The 13768-nt window shown below is 40.7% G+C and overlaps 1 protein-coding gene across 2 annotated transcripts in view; it reads left to right on the top strand.

The window, feature by feature from the left end:
• The window catches only part of SLC9D1 (solute carrier family 9 member D1), a 65205-nt gene extending 51615 nt beyond the window's left edge, over positions 1 to 13590 (top strand). For both annotated transcript variants that reach the window (XM_006138936.5, XM_006138935.5), the window contains exons 11-13: positions 8763 to 8842; positions 10243 to 10392; positions 12001 to 13590. In XM_006138936.5, coding sequence (XP_006138998.1) covers positions 8763 to 8842; positions 10243 to 10392; positions 12001 to 12114 — 344 coding nt within the window. In that variant the 3' untranslated portion in view covers positions 12115 to 13590. The remainder of the gene's footprint in view (positions 1 to 8762; positions 8843 to 10242; positions 10393 to 12000) is intronic.
• Positions 13591 to 13768: the final 178 nt, after the last annotated feature.

Genomic DNA, 13768 nt, shown 5'->3' with positions numbered 1-13768 from the left:
GGCGTTCCCCCGCCCAGACTGACAGGGCAGCCGGCCAATCAGGGGGCAGGATGGGCGGTGGTGGTAACGCCCGCCCGGCGACGTGCGGGGGAACGTGAACCCCGGCGGGAACTTTAAAAAGGTGACTCCTTCCGCCCGGGGGGGGAAGGAGTGAGCGGTGGCAAGCAGGAGGGGAGGACAGCGTGCAGAGGAAGGGGAGAGCAGGGGGAAAAGCCCCCCCCCCCTTCCGGGAGAAACGGATTCGCAGGCGAATATTCTGAAGAGGAAACATTAAAAGCAACAATCTCTCTACCATAAGTGGATATATTTGCACACTATATTCAGGTAAGTTTAACTTAAGAAATCATAAGAATTTTTAAAAATTGTTTCAGGTCATTTGCAGCTATTATTGCGACAAAATTAGTTCGCATAATCAGGTTTTTTGAGCGATATTGTGTGCAAGATACTTTCAGTTTCATTATTTATTCATGTTGAATTCACTTTATTTTAGTGCCCAGCGATGGCCGAGGAGAGGAAAAGAAAAATAGACGATGAGTGTCGGCAATTTCAAGAAGAATGGAGTTTGAAATACTTCTTCATCAAATCCGGCGAGAAAGCATTGTGTGTGATTTGCAACGAAACCGTGGCTGTGATGAAAGAATACAACCTGCGCCGTCATCATCAAAGCAAACATCAGGAGAAATATGTACAGTTGAAGGGTAAAGTCCGTGCCGAAAAATTTTCTAAATTACAAAATCAACTCACATCTCAGAGGACATTGTTCAGTAAATCCTCAAATGAAAATGAATCCTTAACTAAGGCCAGTTATAAAGTTGCCTACGTCCTGGCTAAAAGTGGCAAACCCTTTACAGATGGTGAAGTAGTGAAGGAATGTTTGTTGGAAGTGGCTGAGGAACTTTGCCCAGAAAAGTCAAAACAATTTGAAAATGTAGCTTTGGGTGCGAATACCATTGCCCGCCGTGTTGCAGACATGGGTGAAAACATTGTGACTCAAATAGCGAAAAATGCAAGCAAGTTTCGCCATTTTTCAATTGCAATGGATGAATCGCTGGACAGCTGCTCCACCTCTCAACTGCTTGTGTTCATTAGAGGTGTGGATGAAGACATGAACATAACACAAGAGCTGGCTTCCCTACATAGCATGTATGGCACTGTTACCGGAGAGGATATATTCAATGAGTTGAAAAAAACATTTGCTGATTATAACTTGGACTGGACTAACCTCAGTTGCCTGACTGTTGATGGAGGAAAGAACATGAGTGGCATAAAGAAAGGCTTGGTTGGACAAGTGAAGCAGATGTGTAATGAGAAAAACATTATACAACCAATGTTCCTGCACTGTATTATTCACCAGCAAGCTTTGTGTGCTAAATATGTGGACATTAGCAGTGTACTGAATCCTGTGGTGAAGATGGTGAATTTAATAAGGTCACATGGGCTCAACCATAGACAGTTCAGAGACATGTTGAAAGATAGACACAGAATCGCAAGATTTACCATATTACACAGCAGTAAGATGGCTAAGTTGTGAGAAAGTTCTGAGCAGAGTATTTAAGTTAAGAAAGGAAATAGGTGACTTCCTGGAAAGTAAAGGCAAGCCACAGCCATTACTGTCTGATGAAGAGTGGGTATGGAAATTGGCTTTTGCTGCAGACATAACTAGTCATTTAAATTTTCTGAACCTAAAACTACAAGGAGAGCAAAATCTAGTTTCTGATCTATACACCCACCTAAAGGCCTTCAGATCCAAACTTGTCTTGTTTTTGGAACAAGTACAGGCCAACAACTTGACGCACTTTCACCAGTGCAAGGTCTTCATGGCTGAAGCAACAGCTGAGTTCCCCATGTCATTTGCATGCGAGATCATCAAAGACCTCCAGCTGCAGTTTCAGCAGCGGTTTTCTGACTTGGATTCAAAGGCAGAAGAAGTGAGATTGTTTCAAATTTGAAGCAGATGTGGCCAGTTGCCCAGATGAACTGCAGCTGGAAGTCATTGAGTTGCAAGCAAATGACCTCCTTAGGGACAAGTTCAAAATAGGACTGGTGGGTTTTTACCAGTTTTTGCCCAAGGAAGACTTTCCTAATGTCAAAACTTTTGCATCAAGGTACCTTTCAATCTTTGGAACAACATACCTGTGTGAACAAACATTTTCAAGAATGAAATATGTGAAGAACAATTTGAGAACAAACTTGTCCGATGATAATCTCAGGTCACTGTTGATGTTAGGGACAACAAATCTAAAGCCAGAAATGTCTGCTATTTTGGCATCCAGGAAACAATTTCACCATTCACACTAATACAGGTGTTCATGTGTAGTGTATCAATGTGTTATTAAATAATAACTGAATAAAATAATATTAAATAAATAATTAAAAACAACATCCATGTTTTGATTGTTTTTTATTTGGACCTCAAGTGTGTAGTCGGCCCCCGAACTGCTGTTTGATAGTTAATGCGGCCCTCGGGCTGAAAAGTTTGGAGACCCCTGTCTTAAATGAATAGGAGCTCTGTTGCACACAGAGTTAAAATGTTTTCAGTTAAAGCAGTTCAACCATGCCCGTGCACCCTCCCCCTTTCCCTCCCACCCTTGCTTGGGACTCTTCTGTTTTATTCCCTTCCTTGGATATTTGTTCTTATTATTAAAATTAATTTATACTGATCAGTCAGATTGTTTAATAGGCAATGCTTAAAGAGCATCCCTTTTTAAGGGGAGGAGGAATTTTTCAGGCTAGAATAAAACTTCTTGGTATGTGCATGTGACTGGGTTGGATATTCATAGCTAAAAGTTCTTGGCTAAACTTTTAAACAACCAAGGGACATTTCTAAAAACCCAGCCTCAAGACCTGCCACATCCTCAAGCTTGGGTGCACCTCCCCCTTCCCTTATTGCCCCTCTCAATGGCCTTATTGGGATCCTTCGTCTGCCTACTGTCAGCAGTTCTCCAAGGCACCTACCTCCTGAATTGAGCATCGGAGTCTGTGCTCTTCTGTTCCTTCCACTCCTCCATTTCAGTCCCCACCAGATGAAGAGCTGTTGTAAAAACACAAAAAAAGAGCTGACTTTTGTTCTCCTCTGATGAACATTTATTTTTTTCTCTTACACATCTATCCACCCACCTTAGCTGATTTTAGACAAACTCAGGACCTAATGAATAGTTGCTGACATTCCCTTGGAAGAAATCCAAGAGTTTCCAACAGAGACTATTGGATATGCTTGATAATCCCACTTCTACTCAAGTAGCCTTGCCCATAAATGAGTCTTTAGTGGAGCCCACAAAAACAATTTAGCAAATCCTTGTCACTGTGCCACCAACCTGTAAGAGGACATGATACAAAACATTCCTGCCAGAGGTTAGTATTTTTCTTCACACATCCAGTCCTCAACTCTTTGGCTGTGGATGCTCTGAATGAATGCAACAGACATCATTCAAAATGACCCCTCCCTTCCACCACTATAAAGATCTAAATCATTTGGACTACTTTGGTTGCTAGAGCTACTCATCTGTCACTGTGCAGTTCAGAATTGCTAATTATGATAGAATCATAGATAATTAGTGTTGGAAGAGACCTCAGGAGGTCATCTAGTCTAACCCACTGCTCAAAGCAGGGACAACCTCAATTAAATTATTCCAGACATGGCTTTGTCAAGTCTCACCTTATAAATCTAAGGATGGAGATTCTGCCATCTACCTAGGCGACTCATTCCACTACTTCACCACTCTCTTAGTGAAATAGTTTTCCTAATATTCAACCTAGACATCCCACGCTGCAACTTGAGACCATCGCTTCTTGTTTTGTCATCTTCCATCATTGAGAATAACTTGGGTCCATCCTCTTTGGAACCCCCCTTCTGGTAGTTGAAGGCTGTTATCTAATCCCCCCTCATTCTTCTGCAGACTAAATTAACCAAATTCCGTCACTCTCACCTCATAAATCATGTGCCGCAACCCCCTAATCATTTTTGTTGTCCTCTACTAGACTCTCCAGTTTATCCTCATCCTTTCTGTAGTGAAGGGCCCAAAACTGAACACAGTATTCCAAATGTGACCTTACCAGGATTGAATAGAGGGGAATAATCACTTTCCTCAGTCTGTTGGCAATGCCTTCTTGGCAACAAAGGCACACTGTTGGCTCATATTCAGCTTCTCAGGATCTTCCCTTTGACAAACTCAAGTTATTCATGGAAAAGACAGACGAAGTCCTTCTCACAGGCAAGGATTCTCATACTACCTTGTGCACACTTGGAATGTATGCACTCCCCTTCCAGCGTAGACGGTATTTTCCATATCAAAGAAGATATGACTGCCAGTCCCGCAGACTGCAGCAGCGTCCATTTGACCAAACGCATCCTAAGCAACGACCACAATGCAGGCGTCCCCAAATATCTCGCGCAACCAATCCACCATCCTCGAAACAGCAAGTTTGACTTCTCGGTCAAGGGAATGCACACACCTATTGCTGTCACAAGCATTTCTGGCACCACACTTCTATTCCATTATCGTCTCCGGCCCTTTTATCAACAGTGGGCCGAGATATCATCTGACAGATGGGTATTGGAGGTCATAAAATCAGAACTCACAATCCCCTTTACCTCCCTTCGTCCCACCAACCCACCTACTCCGTCCCTCTTCAGAGACCCATCTCACAAGGACTTCTTACGACAGAAGTGTACCGTCTTCTGTCGGTAGTACCGTCTTCTTGCCATTAGGGCAATAGAGAGGGTCCCGGACCAGTTCAGAGGAAGAGGGTTCTATTTGCGTTAGGAAATAACGCAGAAAAAGATGGGAGGTTGGAGACCCATCCTCGATCTATGCCTGTTGAATCATTATCTTTGAAAGCGATTCAAGATGGTGACACTTACCACAATAATTCCATCTCTCGACAACTACGATTGGTTTGCAGCCCTCAACCTACAAGATGCATATTTCCATATCACTGTGCATCCCACGCACAGGAGATTTCTTTGATTTGTAGTAGACAACGAACACTTCCAATATCGCGTTTTACCATTTGGTCTCACATGAGCACCCAGGGGATTTTCAAAGACCCTTGCTGTAGTTGCAGCACACATCTGCCGTCTAAGCGTCGTAATATTTCCCTATCTCGACGTTTGTCTAATCAAGAGCGCAATGCAACAAGAGACCTTGCATATGGTGATATCGGTCAAACACACGTTCGACTCCCTCGGTCTCATAGTGAGCGAGCAAAAGTCAACACTAATCCCGAAGCAAAGCATAAAGTTTATAGGAGCCATCCTTGATTCCCTTGCGGTGAGGGTGTACCTACCACTGGACAGATTCCAGACAATCCAAAACCTGGTACAAGTACTCGACAATCTCCAACAATCTCACAAGGCTCCAACAATCTCGGCTCCAACAATCTCGGTTCCAAACTGGGCCACATGGCCGTTACCACCTTTGTTGTTCCTCACGTACAACTTCATTTACAGAACTTGCATCACTGGTTGGCAACTGTGTACATACCTACGAAGCACAGTATTCACATGATAGTAACTCTGCCGTCTCACATTTGGATGTCCCTCCGCTGGTGGGCAAAAACGAAAAACCTCATGATGGGAGTTCCTTTTCATCATCCGCAACAGTCCATTCAGATAACAATGGACGCCTCCCTCATCGGATGGGGCACTCACATGAACGACAAGCGCATACAAGGCAAATGGTCACTTGCCAAGAGGTGCCGTCACATAAACCTCCTAGAGCTGAGAGCTGTCTTCCATGCATGCAGGCACTTCCTCCTATACGTAAGGGGCACCTCCATCAGAGTGTTGATGGACAATGTAGCGACAATGTACACATAAACAGACAAGGAAGAGCAAGATCACGCTGCCTATGTGCTGAAGCAGTGCGGTTCTGGAACTGGTGCATACGGAACAACATCACCATAACGTCTGTCTTACCTGGCACCATCAATGTCATTGCGGACTCTCTCAGCAGGCGTTTTCCTCAAGATCATGAATGGGAAATAAGAACAGATATACTCCTACGAGTTTTTCCACAGATGGGGAACACCGGTAGTGGATCTGTTTGCTACTCCCGACAACGCGAAATGTCCCCTATTTTGCTTCAGAGCAGGTATAGGTAGGGCTTCTCTCGGTGATGCTCTTCTAACCACCTGGAAGAAGACACTCCTCTATGCGTTCCCTCCGATGGTCCTCATCCTCAGTGTGTTGGAGAAAATCAAAATGGAGGCAGCAACGATCATCATGATAGCCCCAGCCTGGCCGAGGCAAACATGGTATCCGCTCTTATATAAAATGTCACTCGTACCACCTTGGCCTCTCCCTCCCCATCTGGACCTTCTCTCACAGGAGCGAGGCTCTCTCCTACACCCCAGATTGGACTCTCTACATCTGACAGCATGGCTGCTAACTGGCTCAGAGAGGGAAAGACCCTTTGCTCGGACCATGTCAAAATGATACTGATACACAGCAGAAAGTCGTCTACACAGAATGCTAACCTTGCAAAATGGTGTAGATATTCCCAGTGGTGTTTTCGTAACAACATCGAGCCACAGACCTCTCCTTTGCACGAAATCCTCGATTATGTTGTTCACCTGCAGAGTTTGGGGCTTTCCCTCTCATCCCTGAAAGTACATTTAGCAGCTATTAGTGCTTTCCACTGTTCGCTCATCAAACCACGAAAAGATTTTTGAAAGGTCTGATGAACCTATACCCACCTCGAAGACCACCACCTCCCTCCTGGAATCTGGATCTGGCGCTCAATACCATCATGCACCCTCCATTCAAACCACTAGCGACTATCCCATTACAAATGTTGACTATGAAGCTAGCTTTTCTGCTAGCAATTACATCGGCACGCAGAGTTAGTGAGCTGGTGACATTAATGGCAACTCCACCTTTCATGTCCTTTTCCAAAGACTCGGTTACATTACATTTTCACCCTGCTTTTACTCCCAAGGTCTGCTCCTCTTTTCACATTAATGAGCCCATCGTTCTTACATCCTTCTTTCCGAAACCTCGTTCTTCACGGAAGGACGTCTTACTACACATGCTTGATGTTCGCCGAGCTCTTTCCTTTTATATAGAAAAAACCCGACAATGGCAGCAGACAGACAGACTTCTAGTTTCCATTGCACAGCGCTCCAGGGGCAATGCACTTTCTAGCCAGCGTATTGCCGGACTCATTGGTCTCCATAATACCACCTGTCACTCGATACGGAGCAGACCCCTTCCTTCACAACTGAATGAACTCTCTACAAGAGCAGTAGCAACCTCCACAGCTTTTGCCCGCGGAGTCCCCCTCAGTGACGTGTTGTGCAGCGACCTGGTCTTCCAGTACTTCTTTCATGCGACACTATGCAATAGTACAACGTTGGGCCATGGATGTGGCAGTAGCATCTGCAGTTCCATCAGTTGCAGAAAAGCATTGACCTGGAGCACATGCATTGGCTACTGCTTTACAGTCACCTAGAGTGGAGCACCCACGGGGATCACTAGAAGAAGAAGATACTCACCTTGGTGCAATAACGATGGTGTTGGGCTCATCCTGGCACCGCTGGTCAGAGGTTTTTACAGTTGTAGTTGGCTGGGCCACGCATGCACGTTTAGCGCCATGCGCCGTTCACGCCCTTTCCGACGTTGCACGGTCCAGCACCCTGCCAGTTCCTTTCACCGCTTGGTATCTGCAACGAGAAATAAACAGAGGACCCGGAGCAGGGAGGAGGGCGGGATGTGGAGCACCCACGGGGACACACCTCAAAGGACCATTGTTACTGCAGCAAGGTGAGTAACTTTTTCTTTAGATAGGACTAGGACCTTTCATGCCTTTCCTAGATTGTCTCTTTTGTAGACAGTTAAAAGGATGTCTATGTTCAGTCAAAGACATTCCAGATTAACCTCTATTTGAATTCTTTCCTGCCGCAAAGCTGCTAACATCCAGTGCCCTCCTCCTTGGGCTACAGCCCATTCTACCCGATTTCAGTCCACTTCTTTATGCTTTCTGAAAAAAGTACCTATTGGAAAAAATTGTAAAAGCTGCCACATAAACTTCATCCACACTTTCTCAAAGTACTATGCCTCAGTGTGTGCATCTCAGGCAGATGTTGCCTTTCAGACAGTCTTAGAACCTGCTCCAAACACCCACCTCCTTTTGAGGAGTACATCTTAGGAGGCACTTGAATTGAAGCACCTGTAAGGCTGTTACTCAGAAAAAGAAAAGTACCTTGTACAGTACCTGGAGTTCTTGAAGATTTTTTTCTCAAATTGATGCTCCACCACATGCCCTCCTTTCCTGCTTCAGAATCTTCTTTACATGAGACTGAGAAGGAACAAAGTGTGGTTCATGCATCACAGCCCCATATGTGTATGAGGCATGAAAATAACTAGAGTGTGCATGGACAAAACAGGCATTGTTATCACTTGGGAAAAATCTTTGATCAAAGAGGTATGGGCACATGTGCATCTGAAGTGGAACACTCATAGAGACAAACGTTTGAAGAACTCCAATTATTTTACAAGACAAGAAATCTTTCCTTTTATTGTAGCTTTTCCCACAGAAAAACAGACAAAAACAAATCATAATTACCCTGTAACATGGCATTATTGTTCTAGTGACTTCCACAGATGTATTTAAGAAAACCATTATAAAGAAAACCAGTTAGGATTTCATCATTCATGTTTAGAAATGTATATATAAATATTCTTGTGTTGTGTTCACTATGATTGAAAACTGATGTGGTAAAGCAATATGTCTCACCTATTCTTGATTTTTTTTTTCTTATAGGGCTTCATGTTTTTCCTACTTTTGTGATATATGAACTCACAGTCTTGCTATTTCTTACATTATCAGTGGTAATAATGAAGGTACCCTTTTTCTTATCTCATAATATTGTTATTTTAAGTGCTTCATGCTATACAATATATATAATACTTAATCAGAAGTGCTTAAATATAAATGGTCAGTGTGGCAAAGATTTTTTTCTGATTACTCTCTGTGTATGTAATATAGTAAATGCTTTTATATAATAATACCTAGCATTTTTTATCAGTAGATCTCAAAGCATTTCACAATATTTAATGTATTTATCACAATGCCCTTGTGAAATAGGGAAATATATGAAGTATTATTACTGGCGAATGTCAGGTTTTTTTACTATATATTCTGTATTTTTTTTCTTAGTATTATATGTTGATGTGAGACTCCCAGTAATGAATGGGACTTTTTAACATTAAAGGGGGCTGTTAAATTTAAATGTCGGCATCCATTTTTCTAGATTAAGCTGTATGTATGCTGGCATTATCAAATCTTTTCACTATAGCAAATGCTGTACTGCTTTTAGACTGCATGAAGTAGTATTTTTCAAAGCGGACCATGGACCCGCTTTGGGAAAGCTGCTAGCAGGCCTGTGCCACTTTGTTTACCTAAAGGATCCACAGCCATGGAGCCTCACAGCTCCCATTGGCTCTAGTTTGCTGTTTCCAGCCAAGGGGAGCCACAGGATGTGGCCTGGCCCAGGCCACTATTTCCTATGATTCCCCTTGACTGGAAATAGGGTTGCCAGGTGTCCGGTATTCTACCGGACAGTCGGGTATTTGCGCTCTTTGGTTGAAAAAAATCAGAGAATACTGGACATGTGCAATGTCCGGTATTCTCTGATTTTTCCGGCTGCGCACCGGATGGAAGCCTGGCGTGGGTGGGGAGAGCAGCTGGAAGGCGGGGCCATGATTGGCGCTAGGAGCCTGTGATTGCGCAGAAGCCTGGTGGGGGCGAAGGGAGTGGCTGGGACTCCCAGTCTCAGCTGGGAGGCAGGGTTGCAATCGCCGCTCTGGGCACCCCAGAACTTGGGGGGTGCGGGGCTTATTATCCCTTGTTCCTTTTTTGTTGTTGTTGCTCGACCAAAAAATACCACGTGTCCGGTATTTTTTGGGAGACCATCTGGCAACCCTAACTGGAAACGCGAAACAGAGCCAGTGGGAGCTGTGAGGCTCCATGGCTGTGGACCCTTTAGATAAACAAAGCGGTAAAGGCCTGCTAACAGCTTTCCTAAAGTGAGCCCTGGTCCACTTCGAGAAACACTGGTATAAAAGATTGTTAGCAAACAGTCTGATTTAAGAGTTTTAATGCACAGTAACTGTTGGTTTAGATGACCATTGTGCTGTTCAATATATGGTAATGTAATAACTAGTATCACTGTTCTTGAATTGATTACAGAGAACATGCTGTTTTATCTAACATGCTTCTAAAAAACCTTTGTTCTTTAAAGTTTGTTTTGGCAGTGCTTGTCCTTTCTCTGATTCTGCCAAAGAGCAGCCAGTATATCAAATGGATTGTCTCAGCAGGGCTGGCACAAGTCAGTGAGTTTTCTTTTGTTCTGGGAAGTAGAGCACGTAGAGCAGGGATCATTTCTCGAGAGGTGAGCTATTTATAGATATCTAGTTCATTTTTAGTATCTGAGTAGTTTATTGGGTTTTATGTACTATGTTGTATCTGAAACATATAATCTAAATTAGTAATCTCTTGGTATCATTTTGTACATGTTAAGTTAATGAAATAGGTCTACATAAATCAGAAAATTATTTGATGCATGCATGTCTTTATAAACAACTTTACTAATTTATTTATCGTTTATATAATTTCATGTTGGGCTTCCATATTTTTAAAATGCATTTTTCCCTTTTTGGTAACTTGTTTTAATTTAGCACATAAAATATGTAAATTGAGCCCACAATATCAGCACAAAAAATAAAATAACTAAATTTACTAATTGAGATAAAGAACTCCCTTTATTCTCTGATAGCAATAGGCTGCATAGTTGTTGGGACTAGTTACATATAAGGGAGACTAAAAAACATAGTGTGTTAGATAGGCATTCTGACTAATAGTTCTGTGTTCCCTTCTATAAAATGAAGTTATAAAATTGTACTTTTGTATAGTAATTTTAGCCTGTACCAACAGTGATCACAGTGAAATTTTGGAGCCCACTTGTGTGTGCATGGAGTTCTTGTTGCTTGTTTTTGTGAGCTCTGAGATAAAGAATTATGGCACCTTTCCAGTGTTTGTTCTAGATAATTTTACATAGAATCATAGAAGTCTAGGAGAATTTATTTTTTTCCCTTCCTAAATGTAGTACTTTGCATTTATCATTGTTGAATTTCAACCTATTTTACTTTAGACCATTTCTCCAGTTTGTCCAAATCATTTTAAATTTTAATCATATTCTCCAAAGCTCTTGCCACCCTTTCCAGCCTGGTATTGTCTACAAACATTATACGTGTACTCTTTGTGTCATTGTCTAAATCATTAATGAAAGCATTAAACAGAACTGGACCCAGGACCAATCCCTGATGGATCCCACTCAATATGCCCTTCCAGCTTGACTGCGAACCGCTGACACCTATCCTCTGATAATAATTTTCCAACCAGTTATGCACCAACTTTTATAGTAGCTCCTCTAGCTATATTTTTCTAATTTGTTTATAAGATGGGCATACAAGATAATATCAAAAGCTTTACTAAAGTCAATATATAGCGCTTACATTTCCAAAAATGAACTATCCAATGTAAGACTTTTTTTCTGATTTTTAAATTTAAAGTTACTATTTAAAACTCTCCAGAATCTTCAGTCATATGGTTGTGCCCTGAGGATATATGTAAACACTCAAGGCATGGGTTATGGCTTGATTTTTGTCAGTAAAATGGCTAGCACACTTTGGTATTAATTAATACCAAATATAGAATTTTTTTAGTATATTGGGGGCGTGGCCTTTGGTCCTGTCTCTTATTGCATCCAGTGGGTTAAATTTTTAAAATTATCCTGCATTTCACTACTTAATGTGTGTATACATTTGCATGTGAAATTGCAGGCACAGAGTTGGAGTCTAGGCTGAGGTCTCTATGAAAAGTGGTCCAGAAAGTCCCTAATTGGCATATTCATTAACCCTCCCAGCCATTACTTAGTTTACTGAATTACTATTAATATGAACTGTAGAAAAGTAATGGCATTCTGATCTCCAATTTTCAGGTCTACCTCCTTATTTTGAGTGTAACTACTCTAAGCCTTTTGCTTGCCCCAGCACTGTGGAGAGCTGCAATTATGAAATGTGTACCAAGACCAGAAAGACGATCAAGTACCTGACAAGACTTGTATGGAAATAATACATTTATTTGGAAAGAATCTCCTCATTGCTCATTGTGTTTCTATGCAGCTAGAAAATTGGAGGTTTTGATATTCCTGCACATGCACTTGTTTTTGAGCCTTATACTGATTTTAAGAAACAAAACACTACATTAAAAATGTCTGGTATTTTAATGATTGCACAGCTTTTACAAGAAACTTTGTCACATATTAGAATCTATGAGAATATTTTTTTTTATTTTGATCCAATCAGTTACTGAGTAGAAATTATTTTTTTAAATATTGCATCGTGCAAATCATCTTGAATATTTTGACTGGATGTGCCTTCTTATTACATTGATTTTCATCTTGTATTACTCGTATATCACAAAGTTTTGTTAATAAAAGAAGGGAAGAAAAAAGAAAATTCAAGTTATTTATGGTGCCCATGGTACCTACTTACAATAACTCTTGAATGTTGATTACATTTCTTAAAGAACTAATATGTTTGTCTGACAGCCATAAAATATATTTCCTGTGGTGTATAAACATCACACTTTACGGCAAAGATTAGGTTTAACAACTCTAGCTTTCATCTGTTTTAAGCATTAAAATATAAAGTATACCCTAAAATTATGCAGTCAGTGTTGTATGATATTGTACTCTTGATTTTTGTTACATCTTTTGAAACAGATGTTACTTATTTGCTTAGGGTTGTAACTTTGATTCTCATAATTTTTAGTCAGAAATGTAGTCAATAAATAACTGATCAGGTATCGTCCTCACTTTTAAATAGTTTTAAGATTCGCTCCAATTATCAACCTCTCCTGTTATCATTATACTGATTGCTTACACTTTTAAAATTGAGATCAAAATAAAATAGAACAACAAAAAAGCCTAAATATTTCAGAACTGAAAATAGATATCAAATCATTTCAGTGGCTCTCTCAAAATTCTTTAGGATGCATGTAGTTAAATTATTTTACATTAAAAATGATTGTGGAAATTATGTTACACAAAAGGAAGGACTATCTGAATATGTTTTGAGAACCTGCATAACTCACAACTTTACATTTATATTGAGTAAAATTGCAAGCAACTTAAAGTAATAGTAATATACAATATAAATGTTTTAATTTGTGATATATGTATGTGCTTATGTTTTAACAAATTCTTATAATTTAGTCTGTGTAGTAAAGTACTCCTTGTGAAGCCCACTCTTTAGATGTCATAGCATAAATGAACAGACTGTAGTTTACTCTGATAAACTATGAAGATTCAGTTTTGAGTGTTTTTTATGTTAAAAATGGTTTTATTAAAATAGAAAGATGTAATTGCATTGCCATATTAAATACGTTTTGTGAGTCAAATTAGAAAAAATGCACATTACATATGAATTGTAGCATTTCTTAACTTGCTAATGAAATCTTGCTAAAAAAATCGACTATCTGAAGCCCTATTCAGTTAATAAACTTTACCATCTTTAACAGAAAAGAACTTGGAAGACTGTTTATTTTTTCATTAATTTCAGCTATAGTTTTCAGTTGCAAATCAGCATGTGGCATTCAGTTTACAGATGTAATTTCATTAGACTGGCAGTAATGTTATACATTTGTTTGCAATTTACCTTTATTTGAGTGCTTTTCTATATGTATGCATGTGCTTGAAATTGGAA

Source organism: Pelodiscus sinensis, chromosome 1 (assembly GCF_052426305.1).
Source record: "Pelodiscus sinensis isolate ZL-2025 chromosome 1, ASM5242630v1, whole genome shotgun sequence".
NCBI lineage: Eukaryota > Metazoa > Chordata > Testudines > Trionychidae > Pelodiscus > Pelodiscus sinensis.
The sequence above is the reverse complement of the archived record's forward strand: the minus strand, read 5'-3'. Positions and strand labels throughout refer to the sequence as shown.